At 37.9% G+C, this 20,351-nt stretch overlaps 1 protein-coding gene across 1 annotated transcript in view; it reads right to left on the bottom strand.

Moving 5' to 3' along the window:
• L3MBTL3 (L3MBTL histone methyl-lysine binding protein 3) overlaps nucleotides 1–20,351 on the bottom strand; it is a 67,303-nt gene that overhangs the window by 35,491 nt on the left and 11,461 nt on the right. Inside the window, exons 2-10 of the mRNA XM_062489977.1 lie at nucleotides 18,822–18,933; nucleotides 16,504–16,663; nucleotides 15,378–15,516; nucleotides 14,016–14,100; nucleotides 11,761–11,852; nucleotides 9,033–9,137; nucleotides 7,573–7,708; nucleotides 4,103–4,194; nucleotides 3,418–3,569 (exon numbers count right to left, since the gene is read on the bottom strand). Of these exons, the coding sequence (XP_062345961.1) occupies nucleotides 3,418–3,569; nucleotides 4,103–4,194; nucleotides 7,573–7,708; nucleotides 9,033–9,137; nucleotides 11,761–11,852; nucleotides 14,016–14,100; nucleotides 15,378–15,516; nucleotides 16,504–16,663; nucleotides 18,822–18,933 (1,073 nt within the window). The remainder of the gene's footprint in view (nucleotides 1–3,417; nucleotides 3,570–4,102; nucleotides 4,195–7,572; nucleotides 7,709–9,032; nucleotides 9,138–11,760; nucleotides 11,853–14,015; nucleotides 14,101–15,377; nucleotides 15,517–16,503; nucleotides 16,664–18,821; nucleotides 18,934–20,351) is intronic.

The following is a 20,351-nucleotide window of genomic DNA, read 5'->3' as shown; positions in this document are numbered from 1 at the left end:
TATTTTCTATTTAAACTCTTATAAGAAAGCTGTGTGGTGATTCACATGAAATTTAGGGTCAGTTAATGGGTCATTATACATTTAAATAGTTAAAAGCATGCACTGTGACTCGTGGTTCTTTAAGATTGTTTTATCTTCTTTTTGACATAATATAACCCCTCCAAAAAAGATGGTTCCTTCCGAAGAGAGAGTGGAGCAAAGTTAATTATCTCTAAAATAAAACAAGCAGAGTGCAACTTTTAAGGACTTGGCTGCTAGGAAAATAGTAAATACTGATGGAGAACAGGGCTGGCCTCTTTCTTAGTCTCACAAAGAAGTCCAGTCTGTTCCAAAAGTAATACAGACCAAAAAATGGTTCCAAAAATCAAAAGCTATTTTATTTTCACAGGAGGTTTCAGAAATTATTTTTCCATGCAAGACAGACAGGAACAGAGCAGTGAGTGACGCATGGGCCATTGAATTTTAATATACTCCTGAAAGCTGATCTCAAAAACTGCCTGTACAACCTTCTCTGGAGGGGAAGATCAGACCAAGCCAAGGATGAGTGAGGGCACCCAGAGCCCTCTGATGCAGCAAGTCTGGGATGCAGTATGTCCAGCACAGCCACTGCACCGGTTCTGTGGGCAAACAGCAACAAGCTGGCAAAGCTTCACCTCTTTCACAAGCTCTGGCTGTGTTTCCATTTGGTGACAGAAAAATTTTGATGAAGAGGCAACATCAGTCTGTGTGTAAGCAAAACTGATGTAAGGGAATTGAGGAATACAGGGTGGGCCTTTAGTTAATACATAGTTCTGACATACCCAAGGATTCCCAACACTATTTCCAGGTTCAGACAACGGTAAGAAAACTGAGAAGTTCCACTGAACAAGAATGCCTTTAGCTTTCAAAGCAGTATTATGTTTCATCAAAAGAGATGAAACAGATGGAAAGGACCTGAAGGCTTATGCTGTATAGGCCAAAATTTGCCACCTTTAAGTAAAATCTTGAATTTGACATTTTTGTTCACTTTTATTCCATCTAAAAGCCACTATCAAAGGAAAATTTAATAGGATTTATAATACACTGAAAGTAGCATGACCATGCATTAAAGAGCTGGTGTAATGACTAATTCTAACCAGGGTACTTACTTTCAACCAAAAATGTATTTTCTAATGCTCAGAAAGAAAGTAAGGAAGAGTATCTTCAGGCTGAAAGACTGGAGCCTAAAAACCCTTAGGTAATGATAATGGATTTCTGTTGCTTGAAGTCAGTAATATCAGTCAACTCTCTTTCCAAAAATAGGCAAGGTTTTTTAACCTCAATGAGAAAGTTCAGTCTACTCCAAATAAAACACAAAAGGTATACGGAGCAAAGAGGCACTTGTCTGAAAATAACCATATACACACAGTAAGTCATTTCACTTTCATTATAATTCTGAGACTGAAACTTACGAGCAGTCACAAAGAAACTGAGAGGTTCAGTCCTGGGTAATCTCAAAAAACATTTTCGTTTTTAGTTACAGACAGCAGGTGGTAGACATAAAACTTATGCATCTAAGATATTTCAAGGCTATTACAAACCTGATATCTAAAATTAAAAATGTAAGTGGGATGCTTCCAGGTTACACATTCAGGCTTTCTTTTGGTCAGACACTCCACTGCGATTTTCATTTGCTGCTCTTTACTCCCAATTTCTTTCCTTCTTTCTCTAGTCACTATTCTCAACACAATGCTGAGAGGTAAGCCACATCACTCAGAATTTAATTTCCATATACAATACTTCCAGGAGCATCTTCTTGCTGCTTCCAGAGAGGTATTGCACAATACCTCCAAAAAGAGCAAAACTTAAGTTTGACTTAAGTGTAAACACAGCTCCAATGATTTCTCAAAACCTACAGGAAATCATAGAAGATTTCCATATCAAATTTTCTTCATTCTTTAGGAGGGCTTTATGCCATGTATTTTACATACAAAATTCAGAAAACCCACTTCAGCATACTATAACTAATATAAATGCAAAGCTTGGTTATGTACTTGAAAATTGCTTCTCCCTCCTCTGAAAAGATCAGTGGACAAAATTCCTGTTGACATTGGAATATTTACAAGTCTGAAATTCAGTATATTTTTGCTATATAGAGTGCAGTATTTTAGAAAGTTGCCTATGCTACCTCTGAACAAACTATGGGTTATATTGCACTGTGTTTTCCCTAAATCTTTGCCTAATTTACATTTTAATTATTAAATTATGTCATAGTTATTAGTAAGCATTCAAATACCAAGATATTCAGAGTAAGTTTTCCTGGTCCCCAATTTCCTGATGCTTTGTAGAGAAAATGTATGGTTTGTGTTACTTCTTTGTGGAAATAATTGCTAATCTTTCTGGTCTTTGACTTGTATGGGCTATTATTTTGGTATTCAGCTCTTGACTTCACTTGACTGTTCACGACTGCTTCAATAATCCAGTTCTACTTCAGTATATTTGTCATGTTGGCCACAAAACTATTATTTCAAGAGATAGACTCACAAAGTTTTGAAGCCACTTTATAGTTTTGTGACATTCTCATTGATGTAATGCCAAAGTAGTCATCAAATACAGACAAAAAAAATTTTCCTCATTTATTTTTATAGGCTCAGCTATACAATTAAGTTGCCACTGCTGAACCCCAGCCATAAAGATGATCCATAACAATGCTCTTCTGCAGTAATTTAGTCTCCAAAGACTGTAAGGTAAACTACGTTGCTCCAAATGATTTATCAAATGAAGATCCAAGTGCAAATACAAACATGCACTGTAACAGCCTAAATTTCCTTCAGTATCTTTATGCTCCTAGTGCATCCTGCTCCATCCACTGACTTTCCTACAGATGCACACAGCCCCTCTACCATACAGCATGCAGTAAGGTCATCTCTAACACAGGTCAGGACAGCAGGATCTCAGTTTCCACTGGAATGTAGAACACAGAAGACTAAAACCAGGTTTTGTCACTATCCTGATGCTTTACAGAACATGACTACAGTGTGGTTTCAACATAAGTGTCTCAAGAACCTTATCAATACATGCAGCCTTTCCTTCAATTTACAATTATAAGTAAAACTAATTCCAAGTACACTTAAGTCTCATCATCATGGTGTATATTCTCCACTGAAGGGATCAACCTCAGAGGTCATATGCAATTGAAATCAATCCACAGCTTCAGATGCAGCAGCACACATAAACACTCATCTAGCACAACCTCAGCATTTTTTAGGGGCAACTTGACATGGGAAAATTAATTCCTCAGTCTGCCTCTGAGATCTACTTTGGTGGCTCTACTTAAAAATCTAGCAAAAGTTGGTTTGGTAACTGTATCACCAGTCTGGAAAGTATCACAGAAAACAGCACTTAAAGGGAACACATTTCTGATACATCTCACTAGGATACAAAACAAAAACATCATACCAGTAGTCATAACTCTCGTCCCAGTTGTCAAAATGAACCAGAAAACGATTGTCCACCATGTCTGTTACCGTGGCAACACAAATGAAAGTCGGGTTCTTCTTGTCTACAGCTTCCAGCTTCATCCCCACTCGAAATCCCGACGGAATCACTGTCTACAGAGAGGAAGACATTTAACTGAAGATAAATACTATAAATCCAGAAATCTCCCTGTTGTCCACGATCGATATGTTCATGTCATTTCCAAATTTCCTAATTAACTGTCCCAACAGTGTGGCAGCAGCCTAATTAGTGGACATGAGAGATGCTCAAACACAGAGACTTGCAGTTTGTGAAGGAGAAAAGGTCCTAAACACACTGCTAAAATTAAGTGTGTTAGTTTTAGCTGTCTTAGACACTCTCTCTGAAAGACGGTTCTTGTTCCACAAGATTATGGTGCAAGACAGTACAAATAACAAATTTTTAATTTAAGAATGCATTGGAAGTTTAAACACACAAGTAGAAAAATAATGAATAGGAACTGCAGAGGTTAGCTGCAGTGGAGAATGTTAGAATGTTATTAATTTTGCTGTAAACACTCTTGTTTTAAATTTCAGGACTCAACTCTGCCACCGCTGAAATGTGCTATGAGTCTGCCACACACATGAGCTCACAACTTGGTACAAATTAGTAACAAGTGACTACTTACTGCATTCTGGTTTTCAAACAGTGATTTAGGAGCAGCTTGAGCCTTGCATGCCTTCAAGTAGGAGGGCCAGCTGAATTCTTCTTCCTTATATCCTAAATGAGGGTTGTAAAAGAAGAGCAAGAAATGATAGGTATGAGACACAGGGTGCACGTATCAGTAAGAGACCAATTTTATACTTCTATCTTCTTCCCTTTGAATGAAGATCTCCAAGCAGCACAGGCTACAGGTCACCTTTGTCTCTCCCCAAGAAAACCTCATCTTACCACCACCACTCTGCCTCAGAGGTACCACCTAGCTCCCCTTTGTTGGTCTCTCTGACACACACACAGCCAACAGGTGTTCTCCAGCTGTTTTTCAGTCTGTTGCTTCTTCTTCAGAATCGGGAAAAGACCTACAGACCCCAAAGTTCTTCCCACTATGCCAGTCCAAGAAAAAAAAAAAAAAACAACAAAAACCCCTCCTCCTCCAGGCTTCACTGTATTACATAATCAGGCAATCACTAATACAGCACCATCACTACTAGCTTTCAAACTGCACCCCTAGGTTATATCAAAACAGCTGCTTGCAATCAATGCCTCAGGATCCTTTCTCAATTCACAGTGTAAACTGTCCCCTGCATTGATTCTATACATATTTTATTCCATGTATACAACACTTGAAGGAAAAAAAAATCAAATAATTCATAATATATTGTACTACATAAAATAATCTACAAAAAAACCCACTTGTAGCTCTAATCTAAATAACAATGCTAGGAGTTGGAAGCAAATAGATTTCCTCCTTCCTTTTTCTATTATGTAGCAGTTGTCGAAACATCTCTTTTAGTCAAATATTACAACCCAGTATCAACCCAGTAAAGCAAGACCAAAACCACAACAAATTTCAGTGAGTGACTGCCTTTACTGAAACGTGTCACCTCTTAACTACTTGAAGTATTACTCAAATATGCTAGAGACAACTGCTTTGTTTAACCTGAGACTCTCATATTATCCCAGGAACCGCAAGTTAAAAACCCTTTACCTTCACCTTCTCTGCATAGGACTTTCTCGCTTTTCATTTTAAATAGTATCAACATAAATTAACCTACAAGTCCAAACAAAAATACTTTCCTTATACTCCAATTGCCTCTTGTCATGATGCACTACAGCTGTAGATAATTTGAAACCATTTTTAAAGCACTACAATATTTAGGCTTTTCATTTTCTCTTTGTAATTCCAGAGAGTATTCAAACCTAAGTCCAAGCTCACAGCAGACAATAAAAAACTCACACCTACTGCATGAGTGATGAGATCAGTTACTGGCACTAAGACAAAACCCACAGGAAAATAACTTGTCTTAGTAGACTGTGAACAGTTTCAGGGCGGTGTGGGTCTTCCTGTCACCAAGTGAGAAAGGGAGATCTTAAACTCCTAACTCATCTCTCCTAACAAGACCAAAGGTCAATTTGATTTATTCACTGCATATACAGATCAGTCAATGCAATTTTTACATAAAATAAAAGAAGGTACACATGTACATCCATTCTCTTGCTGCAGATTTTGCCTGTGTGAGATAAAAAAAAGTAGCTCCCTCTACACCAAATGAAGAGTGTCCTGAACACCATCCTTTTTAATTTCTGTGAAACCCAGTTTCATTTTGCCTCTTCACTCTCCTGTACCTGCCAGAAGCCAAGCAGCATCTGCCTGTTGCTTCTGCTGCTGTGGGGGTGGGAGACATCCCATCACAAGACCTGTCCTGCCCAGCAGCACTAAGAGTTACCCATCCTTTCCATTTTAATAAACATCAGTTCAGAAAACATCTCGAATAATATTCTTCCTGTCTCATGTCACTCACTCCCCTCCCCCAAGTCAGACCACCAGGTCATAAACTTGCATTTTAGCTGGAAAATTAAAGGCTACTAATGCAAACCTTTGAGTTCTTCTCTGGGGTGCTATGCTTTTTAAAATACTGTATCCTATGTCATAACTCTCATTGTCTTTAGCATCTGTAAAATTTTCAAATGGGCACTATAGAAATCATTATTAAAATGTCATACCACATCAAAGTATAACCAATCTGTCCAACCCAATTAAAATAGAATATACAACTGGCAGTATTATCCTTCTCCTTGGAAAAGCAGAACCCCACAAAGCTTTTCCTGGGGCAATCATTCACGGTTAACAAAAGCTTTCTAAACCAGGCATGTAAAATGCAAAATATGACAAATCCTCATCATAGATACAAAACTTATTAAGCACACTGTAATTACATCAGAAACACTGTAACTGGGAACTACCCCTTTGCTACATACAAGTTATTACATCAGTGAAGGCCAACCTTCTAAGAAATTCTTATTTATGCTCAAGAAACTGCTATTTCTACACAGCCAGTTATGCAGAACTGTGTCCCAAGGCAAGTGGCAGCACAGAGCACTCTTGCCCTGTAGCCAGAGTGGAGCTTGCAGAGCACCCAGAAGAGAAGCTCTTGCTTCTCAAGGCTCACCCAAAGAAATACCATCCTCACACACACTGGCATGCCCCTTGCCCTACACTTCCAGTGGCTTTAGTTTCACTTTCCACTGACATCAACAGTTTTACAATTCTCTACAAGCACACCCTCTTGAATTTGTGCACTCCTCATTTTTCAGCCCTTCTAAATCACATTATACTATCCTCACTGTGTATGTCAAAATGGCACATTCATTTATTTCTCTTTCCAGACTTCAGGACTTCCTCCCTTCATCCCCACATACTCCTTCTATATGCCAAAAGAACTGCATTTATCTATTTTTCTATTTTTATATTTATCCATGGCAGAGATCAGTGCAGATGCCTTCCAATTACCAAAAGAAGTTACACAATATGAAGTGGAATTAATTATCCAAGTAAATTACACATATTTCAATAACTGTATACCATTTACACAATGCATGTACAAATTACACCTTGGGGCTTGCAATCCTACCTTTTTTTCTCCCTATCAATCTGTTCATTCCTCTTTCTGTCTCTATTTCAGACTTAATCTTTGTGAAAAGACCACAGTCTTTATTAGTCTGTACCAACATATGCACAATAACAGTGATCAGTATGCAGCAGCAAAAATGTCCTAAGACCATCCACTAAAGGAACCTCAGCTGCCTGTGAGATCTCAATTTAAGCATATCTGTCATGAGTATGCTGCCATTTTCCTTGCAATACACTGGGGTCTATGTTTGCTGCTCCTTTTTTTGTTTTTCCCTAATGCCTTATGAATTACTTTTATGGCCAATTTTGTTTTCTTGGTTTCTCTGAATTTCCACTGAATAAAAGGGACATGCTTTTGAACTTGAAATTTTAGGAAAGACTTAGTGTCTTTTGCGATTTTCAAATACTCTTGACTAAATGAACTAAAACATTTCTGCAAAAAATAAAAAAATAAAAAAATACAGCATTACACAGGTACTCTTGATCTCAGAACTGTGTAAGACACACAGATTCAAACTAAACAATACCTTTAGGTGGATGAAGCTTGTGACCTGTTTTTTCACACCATCCAACAGGATGAATGTCTGAAGAATCAGCATTTACCCAGAAATCGTAACAATCTGGGTATCCATCAAAATGTAGTCTTATTCTGTAGCCACAAACCTAAAAGCAAGAATTGACAACATACAATGCTATGTTTTAAGACCTTTGCCCTACACATAATCACTTCCATTCAATATTATGTATGATAACCATGTGGTTTTAGTCAGCTTTTTACTTCTGCACAATCCACCAATGGATGAATAAATCCACTTGATAAAAAGCAGATAATTAAAAGGCAAAGCCATTGTCAGTCTGAGCACCTCCTCTTCTGGTCAAAAGAATTTAACTAAAAGCTGGCTATTGCCAGTGGTGTTCAAAAACTTGAAAATGGTTCAACCCAGCATCAGAGTAAAACATAAGCCCTACAGAAGAGCATGAATACATCTGACACAACCGAGGACAAAGTGCGGATAATGAGGTTCTCAAGCTATGCTGATTAACTGATATGCAAGGGAGCAGTGAACAGTAAGTATGTTCAAAAGGCTCTCCAGAGAGATACTGAAAACTGTTTAAGTAAAGATGAGAAGTCAGTGGAGATATTCCCCAGAACTACATTATTCCATGAAGTAATAAGTCAACCACTGAGATGGGGAGAAAAACAGGATACTCTCTGTACACAGGAGTTCTCCAAATCTCCCTGAGTGCCAAATGCCCTAAATTTACTACAGTTATCAGTGAAAAATCTCAACATCAACTCTATTTCATATTTAATTTGTACTCTGACATAACTTCCAGTTTCCCCATTTAATTCACAAATTAAATCCAAAAATCCATTAAAACTACTCAAAAATTAAAGTAAGGTATGTTTTAAAAATAAGCAAAATATGCCTAAGAAGCAGGTTCTCTGTTGAAAGCAAAGAAGGTGTTCATCAGAAAAACTATTTCATGAACCACAGCAAAAAGAAAAACTGAGTTTATATTTTATGCTAACTTGCACAGGTTGCCAATATAGGCAATTTCTGGGGCCATCAGCCTGAAAAAGTTGTAGCACAACAGCAGCACAAGTAACTTAAGTATTTGTGAATGGAGCAATTGCAAATACTATCAAACTTCTATAAAACTGGTATGTATATGTTGTCATGTTTCTTTTCTATTTCTTTATTCTTTTAAATACAAACTATGGGATTACAGATAAAACCACACACCGTCCAGCTAGTCTCATACTGCTTTCTGTAGCTATGTATGGTAAATACATGTATTGCTGCATTGATACTGAATATATTCTTTACATGTCTGTCAGGCAGAAATAATACAGCATTATTAATTTAAAAACCATCTTCCTACATATAGTTTCTGCCTGCCTGTTAGGGTGAGTGAGGGTTTTCAGCTGCTGCTGTTTCATTTCAGTCTCTACTCTAACCCCACACTGTGTCTCCTTGCTCACCTCAGCCACCGTGAGAACACAGTAGATCGACTGGTGCTCAGGATCCACACCCTCCAGCTTCATCCCTACCTTGAATCCATTCTTGTTGTATGGAAAAGACTGATACTGCAATGGAAAAGAACAGTTTCAATACTTCTGAAAGTATACCAGAGAAAGACACAATATCTTTATAAAGAATAGAACGATTGTTATTTATTATTCATGTTTCTGAAGGAACTAATACATCACTTTAAGATTCACATTTTCAAAAACATAGAAAGGAAAAGAGAAAATGATGATTGTTTGGAAAATACATTGATACAAGAATGACTTGAAACTTGAGAGTATGTAAGAAAATTAGGAAGAAGTAGTAAAAGAGTCAAGGGAAAGAAGATGATATAATTTGTTTTCATCTTTTTTCACTCCTTGTCAATAAAATCTTAGCAATTTAATTATTTTGTTTTCAGCCTGTACTGTAACACTGACACCTTCCTGGTGGACATCATTCCTATAATAATCACAACAATTACTCTGCTTTGCCTTTTCAGTTCTACATCTCAGGCTATGAAAGATGAACTGAAAGGCAGAAATATTGAACATTGTTTGTATATAGAGGTGGCCTATTTGCTGTCCTTCATATGCTGAGTCCAGACTATGTAGTCTTCCAGGAGAATTTCTACGCCACAGGAACATGACTACCTTTATATCACATTACAATGAACCCAGAAGAATATCTTTCAAAAAACACAAAGTGAAAATGAGGCTATGCAGGATGGATTAACCATCTTTTCAATCAGCAGGCATCATCATCCCTCTGTTAAAGAGGAAGGAAGGTATGAGATATTAAGGTTAAATTGGAAGAAGGTCAGAAAAATAAGCAACCAAAACTTACTGTGGAAGACAGTTTTCCATGGGTTAGCAAATTCACAGCCAGACAGTTTTATATCCCAAATGGTTACAGAAAAAAAAAAGAAAGAAAAAAAAAACAAAAACAAAAACAAAAAAAAAAAACCAAACAACAAAAAAAAAACAGGAAAAACACCTTAAATGTTCCCTTTTCCTTCTGTTCCTGCCTAAAAGACACATGGTCCTAGGTCACCTGTAGCACCTCTGCAGATAAAGGGAAGAGAAGGGTACCAAGGGAGGTATTCAGAGTGGAATCACCTACTTGGAAGGAAAGGAAACCTCGTGAGAAACAGCTTAGAAATCACTCTAAGGTTCAAGTACCAGGAAATGGCAAGAACCCTCCATCATCCTGACCATTCCTAACTAAGGGTATGAAACAACATAGTGAAAAGTACTGCTTCTGAAACGGCAAAATGAAAAGAAAGAAAGAAAGAGTAATTCTCAAAAGCCAAACAGAAATCAAGGATTCATAATTGGTGATTCATAAATGGTCATGTTTGGTTTGGGCTTTTTTTTAACCTATCTGTTTATGTGGCTTGCTTGTTCATCTGTAAAAAGGAGAAACATTACCTGGCCAATTCTGAGTGTTATTAAGAATTCTCTTTCTGCTACAGGCTTTAAACACGGTGCACTAAATCAAGCATTACCCAGGGGCTAAAGACTTTGAAAGAAAATACTAAATTAAGATGCACTGGATGAGAAAGGTATAATGTGAAGGAAACATCATGTAACTTCAGACTTTAGCACCATGTGCAGTGCCCTGCAAAGCCTGGGTACTGCTATAGCATTTCATGGACCTTCAGACAGGCAGAGCGATGACTGCTGCCAATCTCCCTTCCCACTAGGACACTCTTTATCCTGACTGTTTTCTTGCTAATTTTTGAACCAGTGTACAGCACAGGGGGACACAACTGAAGATACGCAGGGGACTGCTGTTCTTGCACCTACAAATCTATGGATTCTGTACACCTAAATCCCAGTTCTTCACTTCTCTAACTCAATAGCAACTAAACCACCAATTAAAGATCAGCATCACATGCATGTGCAAGCTAAAAAGCTAATTACCACAGAGAAGATTTAACAGCTGAAGTATGAAGCATACTGAAAGAAATGGATGCAAGAAACAGAGTACAAGTAAGAACAAGTAAGAATTATCCAAAAAAAAGTAGGGTATAGCATGAGTACAGCAGCTAAGACATGTTCACATGTTTCACCAGGTTTTTTCAAGGGAAGATAATAGCATGGAAATCTTGTGAATTTGGATATAGAGCTCTCTTCCAAGCAAGAGACATGGCACTAATGAAAGCTCTGAAATGACAAAGGACAACATAGCAGGCAAGGGACAAGCCTGACATGATGATGTGACATCCAACCAGATGACAGGCAAAAGGAGAACAAGACAAAGTAGTATGTGATGTAACAAAATACCATGTCAACAGAAGCTGAAGAAAGGACAGGCAATATTATCAAAGTAACAAGTAAAAAGATGACCTTTGTACCACCTTTCTAAACATCTTTAAATAAAATAATATGGTATGAAAAAGTGTGGGTATGTATCATATTTTTTTTTACTTCAGAGACTAGAAAGAACTACTAGAACTTCAGATTTTGGAAGTGCTTCTGCTTTCTGCAATCTGATTTGACAGCATTAATCTACAACAACAGAATTCTCTGAAAAAACAGAGATAATTGCTTTCATAATTGTTGATGGACACAGCACTATTTTCATCATGCAGATTTTCCCAAGAAAAGCATAAAATCTTGAAATTATTTTTGTTTATTGGTTTCCTAGGAATTTCAGGATCTTGGGTGGTTGACTGACTTAAATTTCAGAAGGCCATACCTCTTTAAAAAGCTTAGTAGGTACTGCAATGGCCCTTTCTTCCTCCAGGTAGGATGCCCAACACCATGCTTGCCTTCCTTTAGAGGGTACAGCTATAAAGAAGCATAAAACAGTTAAATCATTCTGTAACTGTTAATATCTCAAGGAAAAAAATCCACAAGTTTATAATATTTTTATATTTACATTTTATGAAATGCCCTCATGATGTTCTTTAGAAGTTATTTCAGAAAAAGGAGAAGTTCTGTAGGCTGAAAGGCACCAGAAACATGAAGGTTCATGAAAGTTCCTGGTTTGTCCAGAAACATTTCCAGCAGTTCAAACCTTGACTTACTAGCAGAAAAAGCTCCTTCAGGTGACAAGAAAACTTACAAAGTCTTCCTCCAAAGCATTTTTCCTTATTGCTCCTAAGAATCATTAAGATATACAACTTGCAAATGTGTAAAAAGGTAAGGTCAAATCACAAAATAGCTAAGTATTTTAGGGGTTTCTTTTTCCTCCATGTCCTTTTAGTGGAAAGCATTTTCAACTGGATACTGCCCATATTAAGTGTTTCTAATCATGGTTGAAATACCCTATTCTTGAACAGCATTCAGATTGTTTCTCACCTACTCCATCACTTTTGTAGTTTGATGGTTTTGGGTAGAAAGACAATGATTTAACACTATTTTCTGCAAGCCTTCAGAACTGTCACCAGTGCTTTTTTCTCCTCACCATGTCATTAGCATATGACAGAAACCCCCAGTTTCAGGTTTGTTCATGCAGTATGAACACTCGCATAGCAATTGCAATATTGCTTACAGTCCATCTTAATAATGGTTACAGTCACACAGTTTTCAGGCCTTGAAAATAAGGCACTACCTGCACTAGGAATAGCCAGGAACTTCAAGAACAGATGGCCGGGAGGCTGGCCACATATGTATCTACTTTCATACACCTCTACTCTGGCTCTACTGATCTCCACCTAAAATGCCTCCTCTGCACAGGCAGCTTAGCATTTCAGACCATAAGCTTACACCGTCTGAAGGATTCATTACAGTCCACACTGTGATTCTGGCTTGATCCAGGCTGTGGGCTACTCATAGGAAAAATAAATCTTTTAAGTAACAGTGTGGCTTAGCATTTTTATGATTAAAACATGAACCATAACAATAGTGACGCCAAACTCGCCTGAAGAAAGCCGATGATGTAACCAAAAGATAATAAATTTCAGAGTGATAGTGATTGCTCAATATTATAAGATCACATTCATTTTATTTGGGATTTACCCAGTTTTCATCTATTCCATTAAATAAATTATTTGTGCTTGGTTCTGAATACAAATCGGTCTTTTACACCAGTTTATACTTTTATACTGACGTTTTCCCAAATAAAAATATTAAAAAAAACACAGAAGAAATTCGTAAAACATTCTGTTAGTGGGCAGTAGTGATTTCCACAGAGCATCAGCTTTGTGCTTGTGTCTCACATGCTTCTTATCTCTTCAGCCTTAGAAGCCACTGTAGAAACACATCAGGAATAATTCTGTCTTGAGAGGGGGATCTTTCATAACTTTTATTGTTGCATCTTCCACCAGTAGTTCATCTGCCTGGTGTACATCAGAGCTAATTGGAGGTCTGTGTTGATTAGTGGCCTGGCAACCTCTGCTAGTGTTTCCCCATCTACCATAAGAAGCACTCCGAAGGGTAAGATGTAGGTCTGTGGTTGGTGTACCACTGAGGTATAATAGCAGTTTTAGGAAGAACTGTAGAATCAGCTATCATACAAATAGCTTGAAAGAACAGCACTCATTTAAAATATGTTTTATTATGTTGTTTGATGCAGTATATGTCCCTTTGGATTGATTATAGCAATTATTCCTAAACAGTTCCATAAATGTGTCTATTTCCAGCACATAATGAAGATGCAAAATTGATCCCCAAGGAAACAAAAGTAAACTTTCACTTCTGCTTGATACATGTCTTTCAACATCTGGGAACTCAATGGAGCTGATTCCCTCTATTACTGGCTCTATTTAGAGGGATAAAAAGAAAAAAACCTAAAATGCACATTGGTTGCATTTATACTCACTATATCCTCCCCTATCTTGCCTTTAAATTTAATTGTTGTAAATAACACTGTCACTGTCTTTTTACAGTACGGAAAAAAATTCAGCAGGGAATACAAATTCTGTGAAACAATGCTGGCAATTCACAATAACAGATGGATATTACCTGAAGAATTGATGGTTGAGATTTTTGTTTCATAATCTAACTTACTTTGTTTCAAAACTGTAATCTCCCCTTTTCTTTTTCTCCTGGCTCTCTGTGAGACTCTCAAGATCCTTCCTTCAGGTTTGTCCTCCTAGATAAGATAAAAAAAAAAAAAGTACAGTAACCTCATTGGCTTAGAAGTCTATTATGATGAAAGTTGAGATACTGAAGTTTAAACTGTGATTTCATTTAAATAGCTATTGACCCAGCTCTCTCCTACCTCAAACAAACATGCAGATGTCTAATAGAAGTGAGACATCAGTGACAAATCACAGCAGAGTGAAAATGGCAGGCAGAAGGACACTTACCACTTGGCACTCAGCCAGCCAGCCTTGCCTGACCCAGAGACAGATCATGAAGCCTTCAGCAGACCTCGCTGAGACACTGATAAGTAACAGTATCTTTGGCGTGTCCATGCTTCCAAAATAATTTGAAGGAAAACCTCTCATAGCTTTACTCTGGTTTGTGGTTTTCTCTTTTTTCAAAACTACAATTGCTTTATTAAATACAAATTTTTTTTCAGTGTTTTGTATTAACAGTTTTGCGAGCACCTGAGCAGATAAGCAGAGTAAGTACTCATTTGGGTGGGCAGATGCATGGAGACAAAGAAGGTACCCCCGACTTTTGCCTAAGATACTGCTATACCTGCAAATTCTCTCCTGACAACTCTATTGCCTTCAGCCTTTTGACAATTCAGTGGTTGCAGAACTTTACCCTTTGCCCTGAAAACTGTGCTACTTCCAGTAGTGTCACAGCTATTGGGAAGAAAATGCATACTACAGGAAAACAAACATGGGAAGGTACTGTGGTAAGCTCTTTCTAAAATGAATAAATCCAAAGGGGGAAAAAAAAACCCAAAAGGTGCCCCAAAGCATATTACAGTGCAACACAAAAGCAAAACAAATTTTTGGCTATGATGTTTAAAGGCAAATTACACTCAGAAAATCCAAAGTATTCCCTTCTTAACTGTAGTATAGCTTTCTTTGTAAATAAATTATTGGTCTATAGTTATTTATTCATATCCAGAATGACAGAGTAACAGGGTTGTCAGGAAATATGTACTCCTGTTTTTCCATGCCGAAGACATGGCAAGTCTACGTTAGCTTCAGTTTTCCATTAAATTCTTTATTTTCTGTTCTTAAAAAAGCAGGGAAAAGAGGCAAAAATCAGCTTTTATCAATTCACTGTCAATAATTACAATTTACTGCTGAGGGATAATTAAATTGGCAAACGAACCAACTACTTATTGTGGTTCTGACAGAGTGATGAAGTCTTCTCTTTGTGGACTGATGGAGTTACTGACATTGCAATAAAAGGCAAAACTCCCACCCAAATACACACAGGAATGGGTTTATGATGCATACTAACAATTTCATCGGGATTCTCCTTCTTCTCCCCATTATCCCGGGACTCTTCTTTGAGAGGTACTTTTGCTTTTCGTTTCCGAATGCCTTTAGAATCATCTTCCCCATTGCATTCCATGCTGGGATTTTCCTCCTTTGGTTCTCTATCACAGGAGTAACACAATGACACAAAGCCACTATTTCATTTCTCATATTCATAGAACAAGTTAAAAAGCAAGTAAATGTGTGGATTCCATAGTATTATACCGAATATATGCATAGAAATACTACTGAAAATTAAGTCTGTCAAAAGAATTAATCTGAGAAACACACAATAGCAACTGTAAAAAGGAAAGCTGTCAGCTTATGCTGAACAAGTTTTGCATGTTTTAAACAGTGTCTTTTTTCATGCACCATCAAGTCTCCCAGAGAAGCAAACTGTGAAATGTTTAGGACTGCAGGGCAGTTTAGAGAGAGGAAGGCAAAGGTAATTGTTAAGTCTGACAAATCCAATTGGAGAAAGCTGGTATGTGACTGTACAAATTGCTAAACAAGAAATCAGAACAGAAAACTTTGAAGCAATTAGCTAAAAATGAAGGAAAATGTACAAAATCATAGATGTTTAAAACTGCCATAATCTCTCAATATGCAGCACAGAATGGACACACTAACACAAACACGCTTTTATGAGGAGATGAAATGCACTAGCTGAAAAAAGGAACTGAGAAACTGCAGTGTCCTCATGTTTTCACTCACTGTCAGCTATTAAACAGCTCTTGCACTTAATTATAATTAACTTACCACCCCAACTATCTCATTACTGATTATCTTAATTCCAATCACTGAAACAGGGTGGGAGTCTGACACTGATTCATGCATCCCATAGACTGTTTTACTGCTTGCATCTGACAGCAGAACACAGCACACTGAGTAAAAAAGACTGCCTTCAATGTCAGTGTTAGACAAAACCAAATGTCGTTAAGGCATTTACACAAAAAACAGTGAAAGAACATTATAAACCAATGGTGACACTGAAACTTGTCTGCTTAATACCTCCCTCTGCCCCACCATGAGCATTTTATCCCACCACTTCACTCTCGTGCTGCATTTATGCCAAATTCTTTGTTTCTATGCTTTATTATAGCACCTACTTGTTTTTTACTTGCTGGGCACATTTCTGGCTGCAAAATTTCCCTTCAGGAACAAATTCTTCTATGGTACCATAGCGGTAACAGTTTTCACAGAAAACAAGTCCATCCACTTTTGCAGTTTCCTTCAACCTTGTGGGGATCCCTGTCTTTTCTGAAAAGGCTGCACAATGACAAAAGTTAACTTCACTTAGGCAGAGGTGATACATTCCCAAACATCCTTAGAAGGCCTTGCCAGGCAAACACAGAAAACATCAGCCACACCACTTGTGAGAATGAAAAACTAGGAGTTAGTGTTTGTATGAGGTCCAGGTTGCTGACAAGCAAGTCAGATTTTTACACTGCAACAGAAGAGGGAAACCCACTGCTCTATGGCTCTGTCACAGCTTGATGTGGCTACTTGTGGAAAGACTGAATTTTGTGACAGGCACTGACTGCCCACAGAGTCATCACTGCTCAGAATCCACAACATCATCTCTTGATATATACCCAAATCTGGGAGAAAAGTTACGGGGAATGATCTTTCATTAGGTGAAATTATTTCTGGAAGCAAATTGCTGACTACAGTCTCTAGCAGCAGCTACTGCTCAACCTGCCTGAAGTTCATCAGAAGTGAACCATCACTCCACTTGTAAAAAAGCAATCTTTAAATACTGATCCTAAGTTGCAATTTCCCCACAGCAGGCACAGAGCCTAGGAGAGGCTATACCTAGGACAGAATACAGTTACTTTCCCTCACAAGCAAGTATGAAGCACTGTCAAGTACTCCAGCCTCTAAAGCAGGTTGTTGTCTTTGTTGCCTTCCAAAAAAGCAAATTTTAAGTCACAAACTCTTTATGTTGCTTAAACATTGTACTGTCTTTGAAGGCAGAGTCAAATGAACTCTTGCATGTAGGCTATCTCCCCCAGAAGAATATATAATGTATTAATGTTATATTTACACACCAGCATCTTAAGTGGTTCAAAACAACTCTTTCTTCTTACAATGGAAATTTTTAGCAGTGTTTTTATTTTTTGGGGAGCACTAAATTAATCAAGGACAGTGTAAGGTAGTAGCAGAACACTTACTAGGTATGTCTATATGTCCATAAACAGTACAATTCAGTAAAAACACAATTTTTTGTTTGGGTTTGTAAGACTGGAGGGATGCAGTTGGCATGTTTTGCTGTCAGTAAATGATCTCTCAGTCTAAGCAGAGAACCTGTTGTGCTACTACATGGTCACAGTGTTGCTACTCTCATCACAGCTTTGAAACTTGAATTAACTACCACTGCCCTGCTACAGAACACATCAGCTGTCGTCTGAAGCTTCAGACCTCAGGGGGCTCCACACCACTTCCCTACCAGTGTTAATGTCCCACAGGACAATTGTGATCTAATGGTGAGGGAGCAGCGAAGGAAAGCTCTCACTGACTTCTCGCGCTTATAGGGACGATTATGAAACAAAAATTGTGAAGTCTTCTTTTCAAAGGACTTACAGAATGCATATTTTAAAAGAAAGTTACTAAAATGTAGTACCAACAAGGAAAAAAACTAGGTAGCTGTAAATAATCACAAAGTCAGTTGTGATATTCTCTTTCACGCTACTCCATCATTAATGGAGTCCGTGTAAAAGGATTGCAGTAATTTATGACCACGTAAAGCAACTCTCCTCGAACAAAACAGGTATTTCTTACTTCAGTATTTTAATTCCAGAAAACACTAAATCTGGTAGATAGATACAACAACTCTTAGAATCTTAACATTCAAGCTAAACATTAACTGTTGCTACACACTGCTTTTAATGCTGCAAAAAAGCATAGTCAGCAGGAGCAAGGCATCTGTGGGGGTACATGCTGCACATCTAACACTGACATTGGTGGTGGCAGCTGTGCTGACCATACCAAGGCAGTTTGCAGTGCACAAATGAGCTCTAGGCAGCTAGCAAAGTCTGCGGGCAGCCTGGAGAACCAGATCAACAAAATTTTCATTAATTTAAGATTTTAAATTCTCAATAGTTACAATGGAATTTACTATTTTGCAAATTACATAGAGGGAAAATACCAATTCTAAATTACAGAAAGTTACTTTAAGGAAAAAATTGTGGCTGCAATTGAACTTTAGATGCTTAACAGTGGAATTATTTCCTTTCAACTTGAAATGAATTTATTTTCATACTAATTTACTTCCCAAGAAATGGGTTACTTCATCAGAGATACTCTGTCCATTAAAGCAAGTAAGTTGTTGGGTTTTTTTTTATTTTGGAGGCAAGCTTTAAGAAAAGCTGATACATTAAAGAAACTACAGTGTACCACAGAAAATGTTCAATGCTTCTTAACTGACCTTCTTGAGCAGTTGGAACCATCCAGGTTGTGGTAGCAGTTGCCTTTTTAACACTTTCCATCTCAGTTTCATCTGTAATTACTTCCAGGGCCCCAAATTCATTGACTCTAAACTGTAAGACAAAACAAATTGCATAGAGAATAGTAAAAATTCACTAGAAGTCTCTTGAGTATCTTCTATTTAATATAGTTTTTACATGGTGTCCTCACCACATTGCCTATTTTCTATGTGTTTCTGCTTATCCCCATGGAATTCAAAACAAGCCATTCTTGTTTCTATCATACCAAATGTGAATTCATTTTGATATCTATAAATATTAATTTGCAACAGATACTGATACAGATGCCTCCAATATCTAACTTACACACATATATAAAAAAAAAAATCAGTAACAGAAATTCATGGGAACATCCCCATACCATATGTTTTTTACTGCCAGCAAAATTACACACTCCAGACACCGAGTATTCTTTCTGAGGACAAGGAAGCTGAACGAACATCACACACCAAATGCTTCACAGAGTACAGAAATCTCAGCATCCCCTGAAAACACAGTACTTCTCCACTATAAAGTGCACATAAACAATCATCTCAAGGCAGTTTATGAGGTGTTTAATTACACGTTGAATGTGATATTACTGTCAGCCAGACACAAGGCTCAACAATGCCCCCCATGCTGTGCTTACAGTGAAGCACTGAGTTATAGCTGTCCTGCTGCCAGAAGAAAAGTTTCTTCCCAATACTGTAGTGATTACAGCACTCCCACATGAAAATCACTTCTGATTCCCAGTCCCTACGTGGTAACCCAGTTGGTTACATGGGTTTAGCCCAAGGCAGAGTTTTGTCCCTGATCATCTGCTCTGAATTGTGGCAAAGGCACTCCTTCACCGAGAACAGGTCTTTACCAGTGTGGTGCTCTTACTAACACCTTTCAACAGGGAAAATTACATCTGAGAGCATCCTTCAAAGCTCCCCAGCATCCACCAGAGAGGATACTCCTTCTAGGCCATAGCATGAAGCTTAGTTCTGTTTCTCTGCTTAGGCAACTTTACCTTGGGAAAGGGAGAACTGGAGCAATTACCTGGAACTACACTGATCCTTTCTGTGCCACCAGAGGCTGTTGAACACATACCCCCTCACTTTGGACCCTGCCATGGTACAGTATGAAAATAAGCCATTCTGGCTGCAAGCAGAGGTGACCCCACATACACCCACTGGAACAGTGCGTTTTCACTAATACAGTCCTTCCAGCCTTAACATTTGCAAAGAGCCAACAGGTCATAAGGAATGTGAATAGCTAAGAAATAATAAGCTGGGGGGAGGGAAAGGAAGAAGAGGCCCTCACACAATCATTTGATGTCTGGAGCTAAGATTTTTGCTTTCAATCAGCTGTGCTCACAACAGATATGAAAACGTGGACAAACTGCTTATAAATCCATCTGGACTAAAACAACATGAGTTCAACTTTGAAAGGCAACCAAATGCACTAAACACCACGTGCTAATACTTCAGTTTGTGGAGAGACATTCA

The sequence above is a fragment of the Cinclus cinclus genome, chromosome 3 (genome assembly GCF_963662255.1).
Source record: "Cinclus cinclus chromosome 3, bCinCin1.1, whole genome shotgun sequence".
NCBI classification, from domain to species: Eukaryota; Metazoa; Chordata; class Aves; order Passeriformes; family Cinclidae; genus Cinclus; species Cinclus cinclus.
This window is presented reverse-complemented; position numbering and strand designations above follow the sequence as displayed.